The sequence below is a fragment of the Plectropomus leopardus genome, chromosome 14, assembly GCF_026936395.1.
Source record: "Plectropomus leopardus strain MGB_pleo_1.0 chromosome 14, ASM2693639v1, whole genome shotgun sequence".
Lineage (NCBI taxonomy): Eukaryota > Metazoa > Chordata > Actinopteri > Perciformes > Serranidae > Plectropomus > Plectropomus leopardus.
The window spans coordinates 34,632,756-34,656,236 of record NC_142189.1 but is presented as its reverse complement, the minus strand read 5'-3'; the positions used below and the strand labels follow the sequence as shown (position 1 = coordinate 34,656,236).

Below are 23,481 nucleotides of genomic sequence, written 5' to 3'. Positions count from 1 at the left end.
CTGACCTTGGTGGATTTGCTAGCTTCTTTTCCAAATCACCCAAGCGGACCTCTGTCCTTGACAAAGTGGTGGCTCGCTCATCAACTGCCAACATCCAGCAACATTAGATTGAACTTTCACAGCCATACCATCAACACCGTGTTTGAGCACAGAGAGGACCTCATTCAATGTTTTGAGACAATTCGAGACTCAGGTGACTTTGATCTGTAACTGTCAGAGAAGCAGGGGCCTTTGCTATGCTGCTAGGTGATCAGGATTTCAAGTTCTTTCTCAAACTCTTCCACCACATCATGCCACATGTAGACCATCTCAATGCCAGACATCAAAATAAGAACATTGATTCGGTCCATACTAATCAGTGCATCCAGCAGTTTCAGCAGGACATTAAAATCCTGTTTTTGATATGATTTATTATTATTTGCTTTCACATTCTTATATCAGTGTTTTTTAGGTGCAATGATTTTTGTTTGTGAGTGTCCCTCAGCTGGCAAAGAAGCGTCGGACACGCAGTCTAGAGGAAATTGAGAGGATTGCAGCAGAGTTGGTTGCACTGTATTTTGTAGAAATCAGTCATCTGGCATTTTAAAAGTGGTAAGATTACTTACAAATCTTACTTACAAATACATAAAAACAAAATAAGATATATTGATCAATTACTTTGTCAAGGTGCAGGTGTTTTTTTCATGTTATTAAGCTGTAAAATATGAATGAGAATGTGAAACTCCTAAAAATCCTCATCACCACATCCATGACCACAGCAGAAGCTGAGAGGTGCTTCTCAAATTTAAAAAGAATTAAATCTCTGATTAAATCTATAGGCTACATTTTCCTTCTTTTTAATGCTGTGACCATGTGGACATTATAGCAGCTGTCAGGTGTGCAGTGCCAGGATAAATTATGCAGGAATACTCCGGAGAGGCAACGGAGTTAGCGTAATGCAGTAAACACACATGAGCATTTTCAGATTGAGGGAGCAAAATCATAGAAAGTCCCCTGGCAGATTGACCTATGTCAGCCTGACTAGGGGCTGGTTCAGGCAACCTGAGCCAGCCCGATTATAAGTTTATTAAGTCTACCCTTAAAAGTGGAAACAGTGTCTGCCTCCCTGAACAAAATTGGAGGATGGTTCCATAAAAGAGGAATTTAAAGAAAACAGTATACACAAAATATTTTTTGTGTTAGCTGTAAAAGTAAACAGACTATTAGAAGAGAAATAATTTTTGACAGTAATCTATCTGTAGACAGAGGTCTAGCACCCATGCAATCACATTTACATGTAATTTATCACAGTTTTAAAGTTTTAAAGCACAAATCAATCAATGAAAAATACAAAAAAAAAATAATTAAAATGGATTTTAGATAAATTCCCATATCATTAACCACAGTATGCCATAACATTGATAAAATATATTTTAATTAATATTTGCAATTCAGCACTGAGCTTACAATTCCATTAAGTCTACATATATATATATATATATATCAAAAAGAAACTGGTCACCTCAGTGTTCATGTCAGTCAGAGGAAGAACACATCTCTACAGATCCATTCAAACACCATTTTGGCAACTTCTTGTCCTGCTTCCAGGACGAAGGCATGGTGGAATCCTCTCTCACACAGTCTGAAGTCTCCTCGGGGGAAGTCCTGCTTGATATCATGATAATATTGAACAGGGCACCAGTGGTCTGTGGCTCCATAATAAAAGATGAGCTGAAAATAAGAACACAAATATTTTATTCACAATAACAGTTGAAGAGAGCATGTCACAAATAAAACATCACCTGGTTATCAAGCATGTTGTCTTTATGTGTCATGTGGCTTTTATGTTATCAAATATTCACTCGTAGCCACAAGTAGAGAAATGTCACTACAGAATTATACACACACAAACACCTACCATCCCTCAGTGCTGGATCCTCACTGGGACCTGAGACCTGTACTACAAAGCCAGTTCAACAAACCCTGGCTATCTTTCAGTTATCCGGCTAAACTAACCCTAACATTGGTGTTCTGGATAACCTGAACCACAAAACTGGTTATCAACTTGCTCAGTCCACTGTGGGTTTCCTTCTCCAGCACCCAGTGTGTTGATGTGAAAGAGGCGGGGCTGTTAATCATGAGGAACATCATCAGAACAGAGAATGAAGTACCTCTTGTGATATAATGTTAACAGTCTATGAAACTGTGATACAGCTGACCTCCTATTTATGGGACTGCAAAAAGTCATATATAATGGTGTGAAATGTAAACCACAGCCTGTAATCTTACTGCAGGATCAGATGTAGAAACACCAAAAATCTTTTCCAAATATTAATAGTAAGCCAAGACTAATAATACATGAAGAGGACTATTTGTTGCTGTTGTCAGGTGAAGATACCACTCTGAGTATCTCACATAAAAACACTTGCAGTGATGTCAGACTGTTCCTGCTACCAAAGTAAAGAGTGGAAAAGTAGCTAATGACTGATGAGCTCTTTCAGACCCAAATGTTGCATTTATAATAACAGGAGACAATTAACAGTGTGTGGATATTTTTTCATAAATAATATGAGAGTTCTCAACACACAGGTGTCTCCTATTATTGTGAGCTGCAGTGATGAATCAGTGTCAAATCAAACGCACTGTCAGATATTACTGCAGGATCAAATAATCAAATCACTGTCATGTTTCTAATGTTGTAAACCATCTCTACATTTGTTAGAATCTCTGTTTTAAAACCAGTGGAAACATAAAGTCTGGACCAACAAAATGATTCTAGTAACTCTGTAAAAATATTGATCTTTAACTCTGTTTACCTGAAAGTCCCATCACTCTGGACTTGTGTCCATGTCGGCACACTTTTTTTCCATTGATGGGATTGGTCAGAGGTCAGGGGTTAAACAGGTTGTTATCTGATATTCTGAAGTCAACCTGCTGCAGAGCAGGCTAGCACCAGTTACCATGGTGATTTATCCTGGTAATAAGTGAACCAGCAGTACTGAAAACCCAGAATTAACCTTGAAGTTAATAAACTGGTCTGTGGTTGGACTAAGATTCCCTGTAGTAATGTAGTAATCATGGGCCAACTAGAAACTCTGCTAACATTGTGTGTGGAAACCAGTTGCACTGGTTTATCTCTCCACCAGGAGGAGCAGTGACCTCAGAGCTGGTGGCCTCTGCTGGGGACTTCTACCTGGCTGGATCAGTCTGGGCAGGCTGTTTCTTACCTTTTCAAGATTTTTCTTGATGGTTATGTTGTCTCTTTCCAGAACTTTCCTCATCTCCTGACCCCCCATATACATGGCATTCGCTACAAAGAGAGACAGATCACACTGCTCGAGTCATCGCTGTTCTTCACTCATTCTAAAAATATGAAATGACGCAGGCTTGAAGTTTAACATATCTGTAATTCGTTTTACACAATAGATGGAAAGAAATTTTGAGGTTAATTAAAAAAAAAAGTTGCAGAAGTGACTACATTTTGGTGAGTGACAGACGCAGCAAGCTGGAGAGACAAAGTGTGCAATGTGTGTTTCAGTGTTCATGTCTCTCCTTATTGCCTTCTTGCACATGCATTTCAGGAAGGATGGCACACAAACAAAGCAGACATGTTTAGATGAGCTGGGTTCACTGAGGTCAAAACAAAATGAGACAACACTCTCACTCACCATTAAACTTTTGAGACTGGATGCTGAATCCTCAAAGTAGATATTAATGATGTAAAGATTAGGACAGCACTCTTATAATATATATATATATAGTCTTATAATTTTTAATATTGGTGCACAGACATTTGGGGATAGATACCCTTCTTCAGCATGTAGATTAGCAATGTCCAAAAGGAAGCTCACAGGTGGGGGTTCTTATAAGTCAGTCAAATCATAACCAGTGCATCCCAGCAGGGGGTGACAAAAAAATTTACAAACACACATGTTTACATGATAAAGAACGATCTTGTTCACTTGATGAACAAAAATACAATTCATACAAAGCAAAAAAATGAAATCTCCTCATTCAGCCCATGAATAAGGGTGTCAGGATGATGTCTCCTTCTGGAGGAGGATTCTGTCTCTGTTGCCTCCTCTCTGTGTCTCTACGTACTGCAGTTCACTCAAGTTGTGTCTGATTACTGAAGTGTCTTGCCACCGATGATTTCTCTTCCTGATTACGGACAGATCATTTATGTTCACAGATCCTTGTTTTTAACTGTCATTTTGTTTTTCAACATAAAATAGATTTCACTGACTTTTCAACAGGTAAGTAACAAATTTCATATTTTATATTCTCTGAAGTCTACACCAGGATGAATGAAATGATGGCCCTATAATCACAGAATACCAGTGTATGCAGTTATGAGGAGGAAAATTTCCACTGGGGATTTGGTAAAGAAAATGAGAGGGCCTCCTCAGAAAATCTGATTTAACTAAGAAATCACACAAGTTGAAGGAGGTTTATAAAAAATATCTCTTTGTGTTGTGAACAGACTTAGATATAGGGCTGTACGTAAAGATGCAGGACCCTGCGAGGTGTCTCTGGAGCTGCTTTCAGTAACTCAGACCTCTGAACTTGGCGTACCTTTTTGAGAAGTTATCTAATATTCCACATTCATATCCTCTGTCTCATATTTCTTTTTTGGATGTTTTGGTGAAAAAGAGGGGAACTTTTCTTTCTCTTGCTCCCTCCATCTGCAAACACTCGTGTCTGTTTACTGCATTACACTAACTCTGCTGTCTCTCCGCAGCATTCTTGCTCACTTGTTTCCTAGTTTTCCCGGATCTTGGCTGCAATCTTGGCTGCGCCTGATCACAGTGATGGCTGTGCTGGTGCTGTGACCCTGCCTTTGGTCGTGCTCGTGCTGTGGCTGTACTGTTACTGTACCCCCCCACTTGCCCTGATCGTGGTCTTGGTTTTGCCTTTGCTGTGGTCCTGTCTGAAGCTACGCCTGTGTTGTGGGTCCTGGTTGCGCCGATGCCATGATCATGCTTGATGCGACCTTCTACTGCCATTATTATGAGTCACGCCTCCACTATCCAAATACGCATGGGACTTTTATCAATACCCACAATATTTGCACAAAACATCACATTCTATCATAGAGTGCATTTAGTAATTTTAGACCTATCGTTATTGTAATATGACGTTTTTGTTACCATTATTGCTGTGCATCTCTCCCCCTCTCTTCCCATCTCTCTTTCTCTCTCTCGCTCTCTTTCCTTTTTGTCATTATAATTCAATTGTTATATACGACATCTATTGCTCGTCTGTCCATCCTGGAAGAGGAATCCCTCATCATTCTCTGTCGCTTTTCCTGAGGTTTCTTCCATATTTTCCCCCGTTACAGGGGTTCTTTTCCTTAAGCAATGTGAGGGTCTAAGAGTAGATGGATGTTGTATGCTGTAAAGCCCTCTGAGGTAAACCGTGTTTTGTGATAATGGGTTTTATAAATAAAACTGACTTGACTTGACTTGACTTATCATTCTGAAAAGAAGTTTCCTGCACAGTCAGCTACTGAGGATCAGATGCAACTCTGATGAATCTTTTAAAGCAACATCACTTTGCCTTAGATTCAAAGACAGAGGATAAGTGTGTATACTTTTTGTTCATCAAGTAAACAGGTATGTTCTTTATCATGTAAACATACGTGCTTTGATACATGTAATTCTGTGACTTGAAAAATGTTTGTCTCCCCCTGCTGGGATGCACTGGTTATGATTTGATGTGCTGACTTATAATAACCCCCACCTGTGAGCTTCCTCTGTGACACTGCCAAAGTACATGCTGAAGAAGAGCGTCTGGCCTGAAATGTCTGGTATAGTATATGGATTTTTGTGTAAAGAAAAGAAAAAACAATCATCGGCTGACTTCAAATCAAATGTAAAGAGAGTCAAAAGTACAATATTTATCTTTTAAATGTAGTGGAGTGAAAGTAATAAGTTTCCATAAAAAATAACACTAAAGTTAAGTTGTACAGATACTCAAAAACTGTACTTAATTGCCATTTAGTACTTAAGCAAATGTGCTTTGTATGCATGGCTTTAAAAAATCTGACAAAAGGAATGCTTCTGCACATCTCTGGATTTATGTGTGCACACAGTTTTAGTGGTGAATCTCCAGAGTTTGAAGCATCTGGCCCCTGGACTTCAGCACAGCAGAAGCTCCACAGCTGTGCAGCTGATTACACACACACATCCTACGGCTGTGTCTTGAGGACGCTGCATCAATGGTGGCATTATATCATTGATATACAAGCTGTACAGCAAAACATCTAGCTGGCACTTAATGTAAGCAGTCAAACAGAGCAGAACCAACCTGCACAGTCTCCACTGAGCAGACACGTGGTTGGCTGGACCACACTGCGGTCCAGAGAGCGAATGCCACAGAACAGCAGTTTGATGAGGCAGGCTTTGAGTCCGTCAGGCAGCAGAGAGAGCAGGAAGACAGGCAGGTAGGCCACATAACGCATGTGACACAGCACAGGGGTCATGACCTTCCCCTGAGGAGTCTGAGCCATGCGCTCGATAGTGGGAAACAGCATGATGGCTTTTAAAATCTGCATCAAAACACACACAAAGGTCACAAATGGCACTGGAGCTGTCCTGGATCAACAGGACATTCAAAACAAATCAGAGCAGCTAAAACACTCACAGAGATAACAAGCTGTCTATTATGGAAAACCCAGAAAAAAAGAGGTTTCCATGCATTTTAAAGACAGGGGAGGCAGAAAGTTATTCTTCTGGCCCTCCTCTTGGCTCTGTTTTCATGCTTTAAAAGAATCTAGCCCCAGATGGAAAACTTTGGCCAATCACAGGTCATTTTAGAGAGAGGGCGTTCCTATTGGCTGTTCTACTAAGGCTGATGTGCATGGAGGCTGCTTAGGAAAAAGCCTGATTCAATGGAGGAGAATCCTACAGAGAAAGTTGCTACTCCAGCGCTGGCAACAACTACCTACACTGCAGAGCAACACAACAAAAGAAAAACAGAGAGTCTGAAAAGAGTCTGACAATAAACAAAAATAATAAAAAACACTGCAGTATCAGTGAAGGGTTTCAGAGATGGAGAAAAATTGTTGTTAATAGTTAAGCCTCCTGTTAATCTGAGAGGCTCACGACTGTGGCTTCAACTTCACATTTATGTAGGTAATGTCAGTTAGACCCTTAAGTCACAAGCTGCTTTTACACTGCCTGCTCAAGGCAGGAACATTGCACTGTTACGCCTCGTCGTTCTGTGTATAAGGTATGACTGAGGAAGGAGAGAACAGAGTGGTCTTGCCTCTGAGCTGGGACAGGAAGTAACAACAGCACTGCAACGAGGTCTAAGCATAGACTGTATATAAAGATGGACAAAAGGCCCCCACTTCCCCAAGCCATGCTTCAGTGAAGCTAAATATTCGGGAAATGGCCACGGCCATCTTGCACTGGTGATGTCACTCTAGCCAGAGTCTGCACAGTATCAATATTCACAGTGGGGGAGTTCCCGCCAAAACACCAGTCCAAATAATCACAAGTAGCCCCACGGAATGTGAGCAAATGGACTGTAGAAGCCACTTATTGTAGAACTAAATTCATGTTGTCCATCTTTATATACAGCCTATGGGTCTGAGTAAAAGGTAAAGCCAGAAAGAAATGACCATTGGCAGGGTGGGCATGATGTTTTGATGACATGTTGTGGGTATGACCACTCTTTTAAAATTTTAAAAGTAGCTGTCAGCTGCTAATTCAAAGAAGAAGAACGGCAGCCGTAAATGTCCACGAACAGGTAAAACAATGAGATTCAGAGATGGTAAATGATGTTATTTAGAAAGTGCTGCTGCTGCTTGTATTATTGTGTCACATGTGAGGCAGATGCCGTTGTGTTAAACATCATGCCTGTCACGCCTCTTTTGGTCCTGTGATGCCAGAACCATTTTCAAACCACAAAATGGAGCAACATGATGCTGCCATCATTTCACTCAGGGTAAAATGCAAAGGAGGGGAAGGACTTAGCAGCAGCTCTATAGAGTCATCTCTCTGTGAAAAGGGCCACAGAGTGTCCCCTGCCTCACTCCTTGCCACCATAGACCACCTCGCTGGAGGAGGGGTAGAGTAGCTCCAGAGACCGACCCTGAGTTAGCGGCCATAGCAACCTGAATCCAGTCAGCTCAAACCATAGCTGCCACTCCCCGCAGGATCTGCTCTTTTTCATCAAATAAGAATCAATGAATGTATGGGAAGCACTGGGTTATTGTATAAAGCACATGCATATGCCCGTGGTCGTCTGGTGGGAGGGGCTTAAGACAGAGAGGGGACAGCTGCATGAGGTGGGTGTACTGTTTTCAACATGAGGCGCACCCAGAGCAGGGACAGCATGTGACAGGCTGCTCATTGTGTCCACACCTTCCACTGACTCCTCCTGATGATTTGATGCTCACATGCTTTACTGAACAGGGAATGTGTTTCCCCAAAAAGAAACATAATGAGATATAGAGTGCAACCTTGAGTTGAGGATTTCTCTTTATCATGTTCAGAATAATGTAGCAGCCGATGGAGTGTCCCACCAGCACCAAGCTGATGTCTCTGGGGACATGTCTCCTGAGGAAGGCCAGCTTGTGTTCAATCTGCCCGTTCAGACCAAACATGTCCTGCTCTGCTGCTGACGAGTTGTCTGTAGAAACAAAAAGTTACAAATATCAACTTGTCTTGCATCTTTCTTTCTTGAGACTTGAAGGGTAAGACTTGCTTGTGACTTGCATGTGTGACTCACTCCCACCTCTGATTTTTGAGACAACTGTACTGTTAAATGTGTGGTTTGTGTATTTAGGAAAAAACAAATAAAAAGTGACGTGTACTTCACTTGAGCATTTGCGGCCACTGCTTTGTTATTCCTTTAGAAGAGAAATATTGCACTTTTTACTCCACGACATTTATTTCACAGCTTATAGTTTCCAGTTACTTTTCAGACCAGCTTTATACATTAAATACAAGATCAGTAAAAAATTATTTCTACACCTGAAAAATGGCCATCATAAATTGAATTGCTCTTTCCTCTATCACCCCCACTGAAAAGCTACAGTGACCGGGCAGTAAGGTGTGGGAGTTCTGCTCTGAAGATGGGGATGCAGTTCTGCAGGTAGCTGCACATCAAACATAAGTCAGGGATCATATGTTCATTTCTGCAACTGGCTGACAGAATAGCTCTATTTTCAGTCCAACTCAAAACCTCACTTAATAGGCCGCAATATTGATAATATGTGATTTTTTTCTTTTTGGTCTTAAATTGGTATTGGCCTCAAAAATCCAACATCATTCAGGCACTAATATTTACTCACACTCTCTCTTCCAATGTACTTGGATTAGCGTGGGAACCCTAGCATGTAAAGAACTGGAGAACAGTCATTACCTTCCACCATGTCCATGGAGAGCGGGGGCACACAGTGGCCAGCGTGGCTTACAGCCCAAACTGGGTGGTGGGATTCAAACATACTGTACAGTGTTTGCATAAAGGTCCTGTAGAAGCCCACCACACCTGGATTACCTGCAGTGAAAACAGCACAACATCAGCACACTCCCCCACACAACAACCTGATAACTCAATTTAAACATGTTTCTCTTATGTCCTAACTGTCATGGTGCTGTTCCTTGTAATTTAAGTAATAATCTCAAACATTTTAATCTATTAAATGTCTGTTGAGTCACTACCTGTCCACAGATTATTTAACACAAAGGTGACTGAGTCTACAGCTCACTGATCAAAGTATTGCATTCTCTATATTTTTGCAATTTTATGAACTGGGTGTCGGGGCGACTCTTGCATCAGCACCAACTTACTGCTGATGCAAACTGAACATTTCCTCCTGCTGCAGCTTCACATTAAAAGCATTTAACTGATGAAATAGTTGACTTTTATTAAGTATAACTCAAAGGAAATTATTTAATCTTTTTTTGACAATGGATCAGTTTGAAATCTTGCAGGGAGTGATGGGATAGTCAGCAGCAGCCACAGTGAGCCATTCACACCTCAGACTTTCACTGTGCTCTGCTGTCTGCAGAATCCTGCAGCGTACAACATCAAATCAAATCCAATCAGATGTAACTTTCAATAGTGCATCAGCGAGAATAAGTTAAGAGTGAAATTCAACTACAGTTGCATGGCAATGATTTCATCATTACGGTACATTTGTATCACACTACATCCTCTGCTTTATGAATTCAGGCTTTTTACATTATGACAGCGAATGCAGTTCACATGTGACTTGGGACTAATTTTTTTAAAAGGAAAAAAAACTAAAGTTCTTTTCCAGCCCTAAACAGACCAGCTGATACAGTCATGGAGAGGTTCATGTGTTCATGAACCCTGAGCTGCTGCTGACTCAATCCAACCACTAAACACACACACCACACTGTTGGTGTGCATGACTTTGTTCCTGGTCATTTTACACACAACTCGGGTCACTACATGAGCTGATAATGTGGGGCCTGTCTCTGCTGGTATGACTTAAAGTGAGGCACATTCATGTATACAGAACTCACCTGGAATGATGAGAAAAAGCACCTTGTGTTTTTCAGAGTGTAACTGATGGGAGCCAAACTTCAGCACCTCTGTGATGGCTCCACAGCAGTAGATAAAGTCTGTGTGTGGTTCATCCATGTTGTCTGTCAGCATCCTGTCTGTATCATCCGTTCTGAGGGAAAAGGAGAAACAATGAATACCGGCTGTAATTCTATCATTTGCTTAATAAGTCACATTTATGCAGCCTTTAAGACTGTGTAATCACATTTATACAGATCAACTGAATACAATGCTGCATTAGAATTAGAGAGGGGGAGAGGGGGAGAGATGCAAAGCAATAACGGAAACAGACGCATGTCATAACACAATAACGATAGGTGCGAAATTATCAAATGCACTCTATGATGATATTGTAGGTGTTGATAAGATTCTCATGCATATATTGATAGGGAGGTGTCCAAAGGCATGATCACAGCATCTGCACAACCAGGACCAAGAGCACGATCAGGGCATGTGGGGGGTACAGTATCAGTGCAGCCACAGCACAAGCACAACCAAAGGCAAGTTCACAACGCCAGCACAGATATCACAACTTTCAGGGACAGCCAGGGTTTCGGCCAGGGTCCGGGAAAGCGAGGAAACAAGGGAGCAGGAATGCTCCAGAGAGGCAACGGGATTTGTGTAGTGCAGTTTAACAGAACCAAGGTGGTAAACAGTAAAAAGGATAAGCACTCAGTGAGGATCCTAGAGTCTTGGCTCTGTGGCTATGACATCATTTCTTTCATCCAAACCATCAAAATCTAATCAGATCACCATTGAGTCTAACTGGATGTTTATCAGGTTGACAAACATCCACTTTGTGAAAAGTGTTTTTGGGTCACTGTGAGCTTGTCCTGTGTTTGATCCTTCTTTCTTTTGTCCTTTTGTAGGCTTCAGTAAGGTAGAGCGCTTTAGCTATTTAGCATACTATTATATTAAGGGCAAATACATTTGAATCATACTTAAAACTGACGCAGAATCTAACTTTTCATAAAGTGTCCCAGTTTACCAGTATAACCCCTACAGATTATCAGTAAAAAAAAAAAAAAAGTCCAAAGGTGGCGCATTTCTTCCACGTCACAGGTTCACGTGCATGCAGTGTCTGTCAGATTCACAGCTCCTCCAAACAATAAGATTGTGAACTTTGCAAAACACGAGTACAGTTACAGATTTCCACATGTTGAAGTTAGCCTCCACAGCTCTCAGGTGAACGACACAGAGAAGACAGACAACTGACCACAGAGTTAATGGAAATGCAACGTAACGTAAACTTATACAGTTAGATTTCTTGGTGCAGAACTAAAGAATGATTGATGCAATATCATATTTGTACAGAGCGGAGTTACAGGATGAGATATGGAGCCGTGTTGAATAGATAGATTGTTGCGACACCTTTCTGTGACAGTGGCACGAGCATTACCTACAGTACTGAGTGACGTCAACGTTAATCCTCAGAGACGGAAGGTTCAGTGTTTTTCTGACGCTCTCTGACGGCTGTGAGGTGGACCAGAAGATCTCTGACCCGTCAGCAACAGCAGAGAGCCTGAGATGATGACTTCCCTATAATCCATCCATGGCCAGAACTTCAAAATTCCTGCTGTTTGAGCACTTCCTGCTCCATTCTGATTGGTCAGATTAGCAGCCAAGCTCTTTCTTCTTTTTATACAAGTATGGTCCCTATCACACTCAAAGCTGCATTACTGCCCCCTGCTGGAGTCCAGCTAGAACAGGTAGAATCGGGGTGAATGAATGAATGAATTTGATTTCGTTCACAAACACCTTGAAAAACAAAGATTAGTTCACATATATTGCTTCAGTCAACAACCAAAAAGGCAAAAGGCTAAAGCCCAAGGCCTAACCTATATCAACATAAGGATAACCCAGAGAAACAGCAATGCCAAAGACAGAAACAAATCAATGAATTCTTAAAAAAAATATACTCCTCAATCATTTAAAATTATAGTCTGTAATCATTTTACATTTTCAGACTTTTTGAAACTCAACAGAGAGCAAAATAATTTCAAATCAGCAGGGAGTCCATTCCATAATTTGACTCCCAGAGCTGAAACACATTGTTGCATTTTACATTTGTCTTCACTTTGCATATTTAAAAAAACAACAACCTTCTTAATTTAAGAAAAAATTGAATACAGACAGGATGGCTTTTGTTACGGATTTGAAAAAATATTTCCATGTTTTTAAATACACGCGCACGCACACACACCAGTAACAACAGACTGTAGGTTTTGCACATTCAAAGATGTGCAATTATTCATTAATATGCATCAGTTCTGTTAAATATTTTATGTTAATTTCACCTAAATTACCCAGTTGCTCCTCTTTCCAGTCTTCCCAGTACCATGAGCAGTCCCACTCAGACTCTCTGAAAGCTGAACATTTGCTGCTTTGGAGGATACATAGGTTTTCGGAATTCATTGTGAACCTCTATGGTTAATTATTATTAAAAAACAAAAAAAAATAGGGCCCAGAAAATACAGAACTAAAGGCTGCTGGAATCATTTCTGTATTATTCTCGAACTGTTCAAGTCTTTGTGTCAATTTGCCATCATTTCAGACCTTTCAACAAGACAGTCTCCTAGTCATACTGTGATGGGAGGACTTGTTGCTACAGACCTCGAGATGGTCTCCAAACTGTGCACACTGGTTGTTGTAAATAGCTTTTGTGTCCAGTGCTTCCAAAACGCAGTGCAGCAGTTAGTTATTGCAGTTCTGTGTCTCCTCTATGAAGCATTCTCAGAAAACATTAAGAGCTCAAATTTAATTGCATGTTCAATGCTGCTTTGTGAAATGTTGTAGTGTTGCCATTTATGACATTTATTTGTTGCATGGAATCATAAAGTATGGTTTCAGTAAAATGTAGCCGTTGCCAGTTCAGTTAGGTGTCAGGTGAAGTCAGGTGGGACACATTTTGGCATATTACCAAGAAAACCACCGAGAACTTTTCAGATTACCTTAAGATTTACTTTTACAACGTGTTATGGTTCTCTGCTTTATTTCAGTGAAGGAAATATGTTGTTTCGCAAAAATAAATTAGAAACTTTGGACCTTCAGACACATCAAAAACACCTACCTCACTCTGATGAGTAAAGGAAAAGGCTAGGCTAGTAAGAGTGCAATGGGACAGTCATGTTTATTTTTTTAAATGGTTAAATCCATTTATCAGTTCAGTCTTTGATTAAATCAAAATATAACCTATGTAAAGAACATTTGTAGCAACAATGCAATAACACAATAACACTGGCTGCTATAGTGATTCAACTCACACCCAGCAGGTCCCATGGGCTGACCCACAGGTTGGGCTGTTCAGGTTAGTTTGTTAGAAAATTTTGCGTGTTTTTGGCGGTTTGGGTCATAAAGTGACGAAGCAGCATTCTGAGTAAGCTGTTACACTTTCTCCTGGCAAATCCTTTCTCTCTTACACAACAAGCAGCTTTCTCATCAGCGCTGCTGCACTCAGGCTTTCTGATTTGGCTTTTGACCTGGGAAATCTGCAGAGGTCTGACATATTTATATCTCTAAATATGCAGGCCCAAAAGTGTTCTTACAGCAGCAAGAGTCTCTCTGTCCACACTGACAGTTAAATACACGTTAAATATGCAACTCTGTAATGTCATGTAAACAAACCACTGTACCTGTCAGCTGTGCACTCATGTAAAGAAACCAAAGAAGTTATCAGCTGTGCACTCAAGATCATAGACTTAAGAAAGATGGGTGAGTAGTTGTTGTCTCTCTGTCCTCTGATACTTTTTTCAAGCAACAACCCCCCCCCACAATACAGCCAACAGCAAGTAGGTCATCACCAGACATTTTCAGCTCTGGTTTGCAGTTTGGGTTCAGGTTAATGATTAATACACATGAGTGCAGGTAGGGTGGGTCAGGATGGCTCCCACAGTGGGCCAGGTTGGGTTAGATTTTAGAAAACCCTGATGTGTGCATCGCTACAGGCTTTAGAGCCCAGGATGTAAACCTTATTTGTCCTATTTTACCTGATGCCCCACATTACTTGACTTCAACCAATAGTAATGGTACAAAAATGTCAGTGTTTAGGATTAGGCAGGGTCATCATTCAGTAGGCTATCCTTGTGGCCTGAGGGTAGAAGCTCCTCCTGTCCCAGGTTACCAGGGGGGTGATGAGGTCCAGGGTGGATAGGTTGTTTTTTTGTCCTGCTAGCAGCAGGACGTGGTGCTTTGGTTGAATTTTCTTTTTGTACTTTTGTGGAATAAAACTGCATTTAACCTTATAGCAACTGCTCCATTGAGGCAGCAAACAATAATGCTACAAGATACTGTTGGATCTACAGTGGGCCTATAGTAATGTCATGTGAAGTGACGGACCTATCACTCAAAACCACAACACAATTTATTCAACTTAACCACTGTCACTTTTACATTATAGTGACAGCAATCAGCATAAGTTAAATGTCTGCAAGAAGAATCCTGTAAGAAGAATGATGTATAAAAACCTTAAGTCTTTAATGTGTAGAAGTCGTTTACTCTGCTACAAGTGAGTTACTACCAAATAGAGCACCTTTTTTCAGTGGTGGATGAAGTACAGATTTCTCACCAGAAAATGACTTTGGTAAAAGTTAACATCACCTGTTATAATTACTTGAGTAAACAACATCAGTGTGGGGTCCACTGAGGGGCCGTGTCCTACTACCCTCTTTGCAGAGCTGCTTCAGGAAGTTTTTGGGGAAGAGCTCCTGGAGTCACCGCCGGAATTCGACAGGGCACACTGCACACTCTCCGACAGGCCGAAGCCGGGGCAGAGACCGAGGCCTGTTATCATCCAGCTACACAGGTACCAGGTGAAGGAGAAGATCATCCACGAGGCCAAGAGAGGCAAGCTACAATATCGAGGCTCCCCCATCTCCATCTACGAAGGCTACGCTCCAGAGGTGGTAGACCTCCAACATTATCGAGACGTGATGTTGGAGCTGTACAACCTGGGCTACAAACCCGCACTGCTGTTCCCCGCCAAGCTCACCATTGTAACAAAGGACAGAGGTAAGAGGAGGCTCTCTTCAGTTATAGAGGCTAGAAGCTTCATTGCATCCATGCACACGGAGAATGCCTGACTTCAGTGGGTGGCTATTAGCTGTTGAGCTGCTGAGCCATCGTTTCGCTACCTGAATAGCCGTACCTTGACTAGTCTTGGTCAGTGCTGTGCTAATCGACCCACTTATCATTAGTGGCATTAGCCTACTACTGCACAAACCACTCGATATGAGGGCCCATGTTTAGGCTGTGTGGACCTTCAAAAAAACATTGCTAGTGTCATGATTCCTGCATTTCCTCCTCCTCCCCCCGCTGCCAGTATTTTTCCATTCATCCTTCCTCTGCTCTGCTCTACCTGCAAGCCACGCCCACAGCTGCAGCCTGCTCTCCCCACAGCTGCAGCTCATCACCCATCAACCCAGTATTTAAGACACTCCAGCCCTCTCAGTCATTGCCAGATCGTCCTCTGCTATTATGCATGTCTTTCCAGCGCTTACCTGCCAGATCTTCCGTTGCCGACTCTGCCCGTCCCCGACCTGCTCTCCTCGCCTGCCTGCCAGTGTACATACCTGCCTTCTGTCCTCGACCACGTGCTCTGTTTCGGCGTTCCGGAAATCTGACGGCTCTGCTGGTAAACACTCCTCTGCTCGGCTTCGACGTTCCTCCTGCCTGTTTCCCTGTCGGTGCTGCTGCCCTCGCGGACGGATTTCCTGGTTACCGATCCCCTGCCTGCCCTCGACCATTCTTCTGCTCGACCCCCGACGACGCTTCCACACGTGTAGTCGGCTCGTTGTGCTACGGGGCTTCCTCCTCACCAGCCACAGTAGGTACAGGCTTCGTTTCTTCTCTTCGTGGGAAACCCAGAGACACTGCTTGGGCTTACCGCCTGAACAACGAACTGACTATCTGTAAACTGAACTTTCTTTGTGTTGGTATTAATAAAAGTTATTACCGACCGCCAGGGCGTTTTGTTGTACTGCATCTGGGTCCTAAGCACACCCGTTACAGCTAGCTGTTTTGTTTATTTTTTCTCTCTAAGGCTTGACAGTTGCAGGTTAACTCAATATCTGATGTTAAAGGGCACTTCTGCCCCTTTTTGTTACATTCTTCTCCCTGCCTGTGCATACATACGTATATATGGAACTCTGTCGGGTTACCTGGAGTACTCTTATCTTTTGTTGCTCAAGTATTCTTCAGTTTGGCTTTTTTTTTTTCTTTTATTGAAGTTATTTAATGATTGAGGTGTTTTCAGTACTAGTTAACCATTTTTACTTCTTGAATATAATGTCTCAGACATGCAGAGCACTCTGTTGGTTTCAATTTTAATTCAGAGACAATGATGCATATGTGCCTTATTTAGAGACTTAATTGCCTTTGTTTGGTGCATCAGCGTCTGTGTCCACCCAGAAAACGGGTTCCATGATAAGTCCGTAATAAGTTTGTCTTTATCCATTTTTAGACCACTCTTTTATGGTGCGCTTTTAAACATGTTTTATCTGTGACTATATCTTTTAACTGGATAAATGATTTTACCAACAAACTTGGATTTTAAGATTGTAGACACAGTTACCAATGTCAAGACAAGTCCACCACTCACCTCATCGCCTGCTGCCTGTGACATCTGTCTCCAGCTCAGCCAGAGGCTCTCTGAGCTGGAAGTTAGGGTCTCTCTACTCCTGGGGATCGGCAAGCCACCAGGGACCTGGACACGATAGTGCCGGTTGAGCGGGCGACTGACAACAACTGGGCCAAACTCAGGGCCCTGGGTCAGTCGCCACCGTGGACTCTCTTCCACAGGAAGAGCTGCGGTAGCAGGTCTCCCCCGTGTCTCCCTCGCTTCCAGGACCCCTGTCTGTCCAATAAGTTCAGTCCGCTGGATGAACTGGAGTTTCCTCCGCTCACCGCCTCCTCACAATGGGACCTAAGACCACCTCCCCGACCCTCCATCCTCCAGAGAACTGCGCCCCTCTCCTTCACGCCGTGCCCACAGCCTCCAACAGCTGGAGCCTCCACACGTCGGACCTCCCCTCCAGCCACCAGGACCCCGACGACTGGAGCCTCCACACGTTGGGCTCCACAACCTGACCCAACTACAATTATCATCAGGGACTCCATCATGTAACAGGTAACTACAAACAGGCATCATAGCAATCACACCAGTGGAGCCAACATTGACAATTTAAAGACAATAAAACCACAGACAACCATCCTGCAGAGGAAGCAGACTGCTGTGACCCTTAACATGGTACTACTGAACATACGTTCACTGTCAAATAAAACTTTTCTTATTATTGAACTAATTTTAGATCATAATATTGAGTTTGTTCTGAACTGAGACATGGCTGGGCACCGATGCACCAGCTGCCCTCATTGAAGCTTCCCCACCAAATTTTAACTTCACTTTTCGAGGAGCGGCAAAAACGGTGTTGGCACTGCCTTCATCCTCTAAGACAGGTTTGTTTTTAAGGAAGTGTCATTCGTCAGTGTCACCACCTTTTGAATACCATGCCTTTGTTTTTAGCAGCCCTCCTATTTTATGTTTGACAATTTACAAGATGGCGCTGTGAGTGCGGCAGCCAGTTACAGCGGCTCTTACCCACTTTCTGTGTTTTTAGCTATTATTGTGGTTTTTCTTTTCTTGTTTATTTATTTATTTTTTTCTTTCAAGTGGTAGTACTGCACTTGCACAGCACAACTATGCATGTACAAATGGCCACGCTATTAGTCTGTTTTTTACTTGTTTTCGGACTTTTAAAGTCCGCATCTGGAGACCCGTTCAGCCACGGCTCCATTGTTTACACACGGGAACAGCTGTTGGCGCTGCGCCAGGCCAGGACACCGTCTTGGGAGAGACCGGACATCCCCGCCGAGCTCCGTAGGAGGACGAGGGGATGCAGGGCAGGAGTGAAGCGTCGGGAGAAGAGGAGACGCTACAAGCCGACGGTCCCGTCCATCATCATGGGAAACGTGAGGTCTCTTCCAAACAAGATGGAAGAGCTGACAGCGCTGACCCGGCTGCAGTGGGAGTATCGGGAGTGCAGCCTCATGATGTTCACGGAGTCATGGTTGAACGAACTCACTCCGGACTCGCTCATAACTTTGGACGGGTTTCATCTTGTCAGAGCGGACCGGAGCTGGAGGGAGAGTGGTAAGAAGAAAGGCGGTGGCCTCGCGATGTATGTGAACGAGAGATGGTGTAATGCTGGACACGTTAGCATTAAAGAGCAGCGCTACCTGAAGGATGTTGAACTGCTGGCGTGTTAGTTTGCGCCCTTATTATTTGCCGAGGGAGTTTTTGCATGTCATTGCGATTACAGTGTACATCCCCTCGGCTGATGCTGCTGCTGCCTGCGAGATCATCCACAGTGAAGTGTCCAAGCTGCAAACATCCACCCCAGTCTCTGATCATCATCTCAGGAGACTTCAACCATACATCGCTCTCCACCACTCTCCCAACATTCAGCCAGTATGTGGACTGCCCACTAGAACAATAACACCTTGGACCTACTGTATGCAAACACCAAGGATGCATACAACTCATCACCCCTCCCCCCGCTGGGTCGCTCAGATCACAACCTGGTGAGACTGCAGCCCATTTACATACCTATGGTGAAAAAACAACCCCCGACTATACGGTATGTGAAAAAGTGGTCTGAGGAGGCCACTGAGGCGCTGCAGGACTGCCGAGACCACGGACTGGGATGTACTGTGCCCACACAATGAGGACATTGACACCATTACACACCTGCGCCACAGACTACATTAACTTCTGTGTTGAGAACACTGTATCCACCAGGAAGGCACGGTGTTTCTCTAACACAAAACCCTGGGTGACCCCTGAACTGAAGGTCCTGCTGAAGAGGAGAAGAGGAGATCTTTGGATCTGGGGACAAAGAGGAGCTGAGGAGGGTGCAGAAGGAGCTGAAGAGAAAAATCAGGGGAGGGAAAGGCCAGCTATAAGACCAAGATGGAAACCTACTTGCAACAAAAATAATCTAAGGGAGGTCTGGAGAGGCCTCAAAACCATCTCTGGTCACAGCAGAGGCCAGGTGAGGGGACCTGAAGCAGGAGACCAGGAGTGGGCAAGCAAAGCTGAACCTGTTCTTTAACAGATTTGACTCTACTCCCACTCCTCCCCCCACTCATCAGAGCACCGACCGGCTGGCTCTTTTTTCACGCCACCTCAGCTCTCCGTCAGCCCCATCACCTCCACCACCACCCCTCATCAGCCCCTCTTCCGACACCCTCGGCCTCTCCATAACAGCTGATCAGGTGAGAAGTGAGCTGAAGAAGCTGAAGGCGAGAAAGGCCACGGGTCCTGATGGCATCAGCTCCAGACTCCTGAAGGACTGTGCAGATCAGCTCTGCCTGGTTCTTCTGCGCATCTACAACCTGAGCCTGAGTCTGGAGAGGGTCCCAGCGCTGTGGAAGACCTCCTGTGTGGTTCCTGTCCAGACAGCGCACCCCAGGGAGCCCAACCACTTCAGACCTGTGGCCCTCACTTCTCACCTGATGAAAACCATGGAGAGGATTGTTCTCAGAAACCTCCGCCCCTGGTGAGCTCACATCTGGATCCACTGCAGTTTCATGCACTAACCGGGCATTGGAGTGATGGCGCAGTCCTCTACCTGCACAGATCCCTGACTCACCTGGAGGACACCGCAGCACTGTGAGAGTCATGTTCTTTGACTTCTCCAGTGCATTCAACACAATCCAGCCTTCACTGCTCAGGGGAAGCTTGAAAGAGCGGGAGTAGACTGTCACCTGGCTGCATGGACCATCGATTACCTCACCGACAGACCACAGTTCGTGAGGCTTCAGGACTGTGTGTCGGATATGGTAGTCTGCAGCACCGGGGCCCCTCAGGGGACAGTGCTCTCCCCCTTTCTCTTCACCCTGTACACTTCTGACTACCACTACAACTCTGGGAGCTGTCACCTCCAGAAGTTCTCCGATGATACAGCCATTGTTGGGTGCATATCTGAGGGGACGAGCGGGAGTACAGGACCGTCATCACAGACTTTGTCAACTGGTGTGAGCAGAACCATCTCCAGCTCAACGCCAGTAAGACAAAGGAGATGGTTATTGACTGCAGGGAGGAAGACACCCCAGACTACACAGGTGAACATCCAGGGTCTGGACATTGAGATGGTGGAGACCTATCGATACCTGGGTGTTCACCTTAACAATAAACTGGACTGGTCTACTAACACAGATGTCCTGTACAAGAAGGGCCAGAGTCGTCTCCACCTGCTGAGAAGACTGAGGTCCTTTGGAGTGTGCAAGTCTCTGCTCCGGACATTCTATGACACTGTGGTAGCATCTGCTCTTTTCTATGCAGTGGTCTGCTGGGGAGCAGGGAGCACAGATCGGGACAGAAAGAGACTGAACAGACTGGTCAGGAGGGCCGGTTCTGTCCTGGACTGCTCCCTGGACTCCATTGAGGAGGTGGGTGAGAGGAGGATGTTAGCAAAGCTCACATCCATCATGGACAACCCCTCTCACCCACTGCATGAGACTGTGGGGGCTTTAAGCAGCTCCTTCAGCAGCAGACTGCGACATCCACCCTGCAAGAAGGAGCGCTACCGCAGGTCATTCATCCCATCTGCAATAAGACTCTATAACATCAGCATCACTGGCTGAATAATTTGCACAACAAATTTTTGTAAATTCTATTCTCAAATCCATCTTTTGTGTACATACTTATTCTATTACTTACTTATTATGTGTACATACCTTTTTCCTCTATGTACATACTTATTTTATTACTTATTTATTGTTATTTGTTATTGTATAATTGTGTTATTGTATAATTGTGTTATTGTTATTTTCTTTGTTACATTCCACTTTCTCTTTTTCATGCTGCTGTAACATTTGAAATTTCCCCCAATGGGGGATCAATAAAGGAATATTCTATTCTTCTATTCTATTCTATTTACGGACCACCCAAACACGGTGCTAATTTTATTAATAAATTCTCCGATTTACTTTCAATTATCCACACCTCTTACAAAAAAATCATTATCTGCGGTGATTTTAACATATACATTGATAATTGGTCAGACCCAATCGCCTCTGAGTTTTTAAACCTGCTTCACTGCATGGGTTTTATTCAGCATGTCACTGAACCCACTCACAACAGAGGACACACTCTGGATCTTGTCATAACATCCAGCCTGTCCACCAGTGCGTCCTCTGTTGTTGACTTGGCATTGTCTGACCATTTCTGTGTCTTTTGTTAACATCACTGGTTTTATTCAGCGGGAACCTTCGAAGCAAACTGTGAGGAAACGATAACTTACTTCTGAAGTGGCTGCAAATTTTATTAAGGTTTTACATGACATTCCTGTTGACCTTCTTTGTGTGATTTTATCATTAAGAATTTTAACAGCAACTTAAATTCGACTCTGGACTCCGTCACCCCACTGAAAACGAGGGAGGTGAAAAGAAATCCTATTCCCCCATGGAGAAATTAATAAAACAATTAAAAAGAAACTGTAGGACAGCAGAAAGGAAATGGAGAAAATCAAACTGTTAATACATTACCAAATCCTCCGTGAGCAACTAAAAATTTACAATAATGCAGTCAAATATTCCAGAAAGGCTCACTTCTCTAAACTCATCACAGACCATAAACACAATCTAAAAATCCTCTTCTCTACTATCAATCACCTTATTAACCCTGATTTCTTGAAGTCCAGCAGGATGTCAACAGACTCCCTTTGTGAGGACTTTGCAGACCACTGCAGAGGTAAAATTGATAAAATTAGATCAGATTTATTACCATATCAGAATATGGTTTTTAACAAACCAGAATCTTTGCTTTTATCTGAGGAAACACTGGAGAGTTTTGTCCTGGTTGATGCTGAAATGCTTGGTAGAGTTTTCTCCCAAGTAAATCTTACAAACTGCTTTTTAGACCCCATTCCCAGTTCACTTTTTAAAACATTTTATGGATTCTTCGAGGACGAACCTTTAAACATCATAAATTGCTCTCTTCAGACGATTTCTTCCCCACTGCCTTTAAGACTGCAGTGGTCAAGCCCCTTCTGAAGAAAGAATAGCAACTTAGATGCTAACATTCTTGATAACTACAGACCAGTATCCAACTTACCGTTTTTAAGCGAAATTTTAGAAAAACTTGTTTTTACTCAGCTAAATGATTTTTCAAATGAATACAATATTTAAGAAAAATATCAATCTGGTTTTAGGACGAACCACAGTACAGAGACAGTCCTGTTAAAGATTGGAAATGATTTGAGGTATAACATGGACATGAAGAAACCTTCTGTCCTGGTGCTACTGGATCTAAGTGCTGCTTTCAATACAGTAGATCACCAAAATCTTTTAAACTGACTCCACAACCTGGTCAGCCCCTATGGTACTGTTTTTAACTGGTTTTCTTCCTATCTCACAGATAGAGAATTTTTAGTATGTGTGGATACCTGCTCCTTGAAGAACTATAAAATAAACTGTGGTGTGCCCCAACACTCAATTTTGGGCCCCACACTTTTTAAAATCTACATGCTCCCACTTGGGAACGTCATCAGGGGGCATGGCATCAACTTTAACAGTTATGCTGATGATACAAAGTTATATATCTCTGTGTCTCCTGATGACCCAGGACCACTCCATGCCCTTTTTAACTGCATTTTAGACATCAGGTCCTGGATGGCAGATAACTTCTTGCAGCTCAACCAGGACAAAACTGAAATTTTAATTATTGGTCCTGAAACTCAGAGAGAAACTCATAACAAAACTACAGACTGTTTTTAAACCCATCACAACAAGTAAAAAACCTGGGCATTATCTTTGACTCTGAGCTTGGTTTTATTCCACACATATAAAATATAACAAAAATGGTATTTTACCATCTCAAAAATATTGCCAGCCTGTTTCTCTCCCAAGCAAACACAGAGATGCCGATGCATGCTTTTATCTCTAGTCGTATTGACTACA

General features: G+C 43.0%; 1 protein-coding gene across 2 annotated transcripts; it reads right to left on the bottom strand.

Annotated features, from left to right (window-relative positions):
- Positions 1 to 1,392: 1,392 nt before the first annotated feature.
- ldah (lipid droplet associated hydrolase) lies at positions 1,393 to 12,137 on the bottom strand. Of its 2 annotated transcripts, none has more exons than XM_042501347.2 (7): positions 11,924 to 12,137; positions 10,485 to 10,636; positions 9,355 to 9,489; positions 8,450 to 8,619; positions 6,289 to 6,529; positions 3,207 to 3,289; positions 1,393 to 1,710 (listed from the first exon to the last, which is right to left on the bottom strand). In XM_042501347.2, the coding sequence occupies exons 2-7, from the start codon at positions 10,615 to 10,617 to the stop codon at positions 1,519 to 1,521; spliced, it is 954 nt and encodes a 317-aa protein (XP_042357281.1). In that variant the 5' UTR covers positions 10,618 to 10,636; positions 11,924 to 12,137; the 3' UTR covers positions 1,393 to 1,518. The 2 variants fall into 2 exon arrangements, with proteins under 2 accessions (XP_042357281.1, XP_042357282.1); XM_042501348.2 differs by having other exon boundaries at positions 11,928 to 12,137.
- Positions 12,138 to 23,481: the final 11,344 nt, after the last annotated feature.